We start from the raw sequence: 5,363 nt of genomic DNA on the forward strand, positions 1-5,363 counted from the left end.
GTATTTGACAGAAGAACTGTCTATACCTTATAAACACTTGCACCTTCGTATGTACTACTTCTTTAAGTCTGTAAAATCGGTTCTTTCTTTTCAGTTTCTTGTCAGCAGACGACCACAACGCAGTGTTGACCAACAAAATGTCACGTGATCCTCACTTTTAAGCGCTTTAGTGACGAAGATTTACCATGCGCATGTCGTTGCTATCAACAACATAACCTACTTCCGGTTGCAACTGTATTTTTCGAAAAAAAATTGACGGAAGCTGTGATTTTCCTTTATCAAACATAAAGTGAGTATTTAAACGTTAATGTTTTGATTTTTATGATATATTGATCCGCAAATGGATTTTATCGCTTGTTTATACTTATGTAGAGTGGCAAAAAGTTAGAAAATCGCATCGATCAGTGCTTGAATCTCACAAGATATTTGTTGCTGTTGATACCCGTGTCATTTCTCTTTTGCTGAATGTTGATTTGGTTAAGACATTTCTTGATTTATTTTTGCTTCAAAGATTGTCATCTTACTTGTCTTCTTGAATGCACCCCTCTTTACAAAATCAATGTTTATTTGAAGTGTCCAAAACATTTTTTGAATGAAGCACAAAGGATTAATTTGCAAAATTTTGATTGAAGAACGAAAATGAATTAGTTTAAAATGAATTGATAAGTGATTATAATACAGACTGACTATTAAGCTTGTGTCCTTATCATGTTTATTATGACTTGTATCTCTTTCTCTTACCCAATAATTTAATTTTGCTTGTATTCTTGCCTCTCATTGGTTGATTTCCAAAGGAACGCATAACATTTTGTATAATCTGGTTTGGTATGGGGACACACCCCCTTGACAACCAGCATAATCATCTGTTTCCATCAATCCCCTCATTTCCAGTCCTTGGGATTCATGGAAAATTCCAGATTTAATGAATGTACCTTTAATTTCAAACAGTTACTCGATCTTACCTCATGTAAACAAGCATCATGGCTGCTAGATCTATGTATCAGTTTTTACCTCCCCTCGCTTCCCATCACTTCCGTTACTACGGTTGTATTATTGCGCGGTAAATTTGAACTCATAAAAACAACACAATTTTACATCCCCAGTTGAATAATTATTATAAAATTAAATTATAAGGAATGATTCTAACTCTTGGCCAGATTATCGAGTATAATATGGTTTCGACCAGTTTACGTTTTTATAATCCGCTTCGCGGATTATAAAGCGTAAACTTACCTGAAACCATATTATACTCGATAATCTGGCCAAGAATTAGAGTCATTCCTTAATTAAGGGTGCGTCAGTAAATTTGGATACCTGACTATAGATAGGATGTATATTAAACTGTCTGAAAGTATATAATTATACATTTACCATTGATATCTTAATTTCAGACTCAATAATGCCTACCAATCCAGACGAGCCCTACTACTGCTCGCAGCAAATAAATATCCCACCATCATTACCGGATATTCTGAAACAATTCACAAAAGCGGCAATCCGCACTCAACCAAAAGATGTCTTGGCATGGTCTGCTGCGTAAGTTATTTCAGAATTAAAAATAAGTACTGTATTAAACACAAAGTCAAATCAAGCAAGTCTGATTTAAATACATACAAAAGTAATATTGATGTTGGAAGTCGATGAGGCAGATACTTCGCCAGTTTTGTAAAATATTGAAAGTATATACTGTTACATGTAATTCCCTCTACTTCCCCTCTCAATTTTTTGTTGAATACTCTCATAGAAGTGTGCATATGGATACCTACTTGAAGAATAACATTATGAATGACGAGATATTTGTTTATATTTTATAGCTATTTTAAAGACATGGCAAAAGGAGAGACACCCCCTGTGAAAGAGAGACTTGAAATGCCCGTGGCCACACAGAAAACAGATACAGGTCTTACCCCAGGTCTTTTGAGGGTGCTAAATAAGCAGGTATGGAACAGTTCAGAAGGAAAATATATACAAAGTTAATACATCTACATGTAGTTATGATTTCATTTTCCTCAGTATTCGTGATATCCATGTATTAATATTGTTCTTGATTATTAATTTCTGAGCTTATTCCATGAAATTTCAATTGCATCTGTCAGATTCCTGAACATGTATTGTATCATTTTAATATGTTTGGCCTTATAATTCAAACATTAAATTGATGATTTATGTTAAAGTTAATCTTGAGCACAACAAATTAATGCATTTATTGACTAGCAAAATAAATTACTCCTTTTCCATTATTCCATCCCTCCTAATCATGATTTAATTCCAATTTGATGATATAGGTGGAAACATTTTTTCGTAGACTCCAAGGTTGGCCATTTGTATTCATTTACCACATATGAAATGTTTTTTCTTCAAAAACTTATCACAGACATAATTTGCGAGTGTTCACAGATTGTTTTCACTGATAAATGCCTGTGTTTAACTCATGTCCTGAAACATTCTTGGAAACAATTGAGAGGACACAATCACACAATATGTCATTATTATAAATGAAACAAGTGTTTGAAAACTAACAATCACAGAATGACATATCAACAAATGTGTTTATTATGGAATTGAACTCATGATTATTTTTTCAATGTACATATACTTAAGAATGATGTTATAAATCTGAAAGGAAAAAAAAAAACTTGTGAAACAACATAAATTTACATTATATTAAAATCTAAGCAATTTTCTTTCAAGTTGACAAAATTTACAGTCATATCATAGTATAAATAAACTAAATAGGATATGGTAATGTTTCTGTAAATATCAAATTTAACCAATTTTGTTGATATCTGCAGCTTGGTCCAAAGAAGACAGTATCATTAAGCTTAATCGAGGAGAAGTGGGCAGATTTAGCTCTCCCCAAAGAACAATTTGACGACCTGGTCAGGATAGGGAGTTTTGGGGGAGAGGTTGAATGGAATAAATTTTTTGCCCTCTGTGCTTCAGCACTAGGAGAGGTAAGAATACCTGAGTGACAAGTTTGTAATTGTCTTGTACCTACTTTTATAGCTAGAGTGTGTTAATCAAGGTGTGGCCTAGCTAGTCCATTACTTGAAGTCTCTCTACATAAAATGTTAAATCATTTTTAAAAAAAATTTTTTACTGATGATAGGCATTTTATGTAAAACTAAAGAATCTTTAGATTAATTCAATTATGTTCAAAAAGTCACAGTATTTAATTCTTAGAACAAATAATATACATGATTATAACAGCTAGATTTATGATTTAAGTCAGGGACAATAATTCCTTAAAAAATGTTTTCAATCATTAACCTTTCATTTTCAGAACATTACAGATGCCATGAAGACAATCTGCGAGATTTTAACAGCCGATCCCGAGGGCGGCCCCTCTAGAATCCCCTTCCCATTATTTAAGGATCTCTACACCTACCTAGCACAGATTGATGGAGAAATTACACAGCAACAAATTAATGAAGTCTGTAATTACCTCAAATATCATGTGTAAGTATAACATGTATTTATGCATCATACATGTGGGGGTATATATTCCAGGGATTAGTATATAGACTGAATACTTTACAAATATAGCCTTTTGATGAGGTCAGTCCCAGGATATATAGACCTTAGAAAAAGCATTTCCACCAAACACAAAGTGCAAGGTCAGTTTGCTTTGTCTAAGTTCTCTGATATCTAGGGATCGCCTGTGTGGTGCTTTGGTTAGAGTGTCTGCTTTAGAGTTGCGGCATAAGGAGTTGATCCTTATGTTGAGGGTTTCCCTGCTCAATGGCCCTGAGTCCCGAGCATAGGTCAAAATTTGCAGGTCTCCACAGGCAAGTGCTTGCATCTCCATATGTTTGAAAATTTCTTGAGAGGGATGTTAAACACAAACAAAATAAAATATATCTAAGGTTTGAACCAAATCAAAAGGCTATATTTGTTTTATTATTTTTATTAAATCAGTTAATAAGAAATGTGTTAAAATTGATGGTCTAAAACTCAGTACTTTCTCATATTGCTTTATAAGGAATAGTTATGACATACACATAATGACAGAACAGTTATGAATATCATCTGCAGTACTCTGTAGTGACTGGGGCAGACAGTGTTTATCATAACCATCTTTGGTCCCTCCATTTGTCCTTCCATCACACTTTGCATTGATGTTGCAATTTCCAAGAAACTTATGTAATTTCATAGAAGACTTTGCTATACATACTCTGTACAGCTATAAAGAATCTAAATAAGTATTCTATTAATTTGAAGTTTTTATTAATTCATTATATTTCTCTTTTAGGGACAAACAAGATGGATATGTCCAACCTCGTAATTTCCTTGGAGCTGAATGTCCGAAGTTATCTAATCATTGAGGTTTTTGTGATATATAACTAATGACTACTTTTTCTTGATCATTATTGATACTAAAACCATCTGAGAATGCATTCAAAGTTCAAAGAAACAATCTTAAAAATTCTAGTGTTCAGAAATTACAGACACACCATCTTGATTTCAAAACTGATGGATTGTTCTGTTTTGTTGAGGGGGAACAATTAACTCTTTTTTTTATCTTTTAGAGTATATTTAAAGGATTGTACATATGTTGTTGTATATGCAATAAAATTCAAATTCAGTCAATGTTTTTAATTCTGCACTGCTCTTGTTCACATTGGAAAGTTACGTTAGCCAAAAACACTTTTGTAGCATCTTCATCTTTAATTTGCAAACCTCAAAGCAACAATGGAAAACGTGTAATGGGATCTTGGATATCAGCCTAGGTAGCTCAGTTGGTAGAGCACCTGACTAGTGGTGCAGGGGTCCTGAGTTTGATTCCTGGTCCAATCATTTTTAATTTCTTTTCTTATACCTGTCTGCAGATTGAGGCATTTGATATTGATTTAGAGTTTCTGCTTCCATGTGGGTGACACCAAACTCCCTCAATGATATAGCTCAACCAAATGTGCTTGTACTAAGTATGTATTATAATATGAATTATAATTTACACATTGTGTCTGCCAAGAGTAGACATTATACAGTTATTGAATGGGTATGAGGGCAACATGATTTGTTGGACCTGAAGGTGAAAATGTTGCCCAAGGCCACAGGCCAAGGGCAACATTTTCACCTTCGGGTCCAACAAATCATATGTTGCCCTCATACCCAGTCTATTTATAACAAGTCTGTTTTGTTATACCCTTCAGTGCTCACTTAAGATTTAAACAATACACACTATGTTATCATTATCAATTACTTTATAAGGAAAATTATGGCTTATTCTGTAAATATAAAACAATAGCTGAGAAAGAACAAAATTAATTATATTTTTATTATACCACAAAAATTATTTATTACAGAACATACTCTTCCCTTCTTCCTTGCTAGTGGCAACAACACTTGCAGTTCTTTACTTC

General features: G+C 33.4%; 1 protein-coding gene across 1 annotated transcript; it reads left to right on the forward strand.

Moving 5' to 3' along the window:
• Positions 1 to 236: 236 nt before the first annotated feature.
• LOC134251943 (ropporin-1-like protein) lies at positions 237 to 4,355 on the forward strand. The gene is made up of 6 exons (XM_062734359.1): positions 237 to 289; positions 1,392 to 1,536; positions 1,815 to 1,938; positions 2,793 to 2,954; positions 3,284 to 3,459; positions 4,253 to 4,355. The coding sequence occupies exons 2-6, from the start codon at positions 1,400 to 1,402 to the stop codon at positions 4,323 to 4,325; spliced, it is 672 nt and encodes a 223-aa protein (XP_062590343.1). The 5' UTR covers positions 237 to 289; positions 1,392 to 1,399; the 3' UTR covers positions 4,326 to 4,355.
• The last annotated feature ends 1,008 nt before the right edge of the window (positions 4,356 to 5,363 follow it).

Source organism: Saccostrea cucullata, unplaced genomic scaffold, assembly GCF_032062105.1.
Source record: "Saccostrea cucullata isolate Sc308-1 unplaced genomic scaffold, CSIRO_AGI_Scuc_v1 ctg19496, whole genome shotgun sequence".
Lineage (NCBI taxonomy): Eukaryota > Metazoa > Mollusca > Bivalvia > Ostreida > Ostreidae > Saccostrea > Saccostrea cuccullata.

Coding starts and splice junctions, on each gene's coding strand:
- LOC134251943 (XM_062734359.1), top strand. CDS start 1,400: ATGCCTACCAATCCAGACGAGCCCTACTACTGCTCGCAGCAAATAAAT. Junction 2,955..3,283: donor GTGCTTCAGCACTAGGAGAG/GTAAGAATACCT, acceptor TTTCATTTTCAG/AACATTACAGATGCCATGAA. Junction 3,460..4,252: donor AATTACCTCAAATATCATGT/GTAAGTATAACA, acceptor TTTCTCTTTTAG/GGACAAACAAGATGGATATG.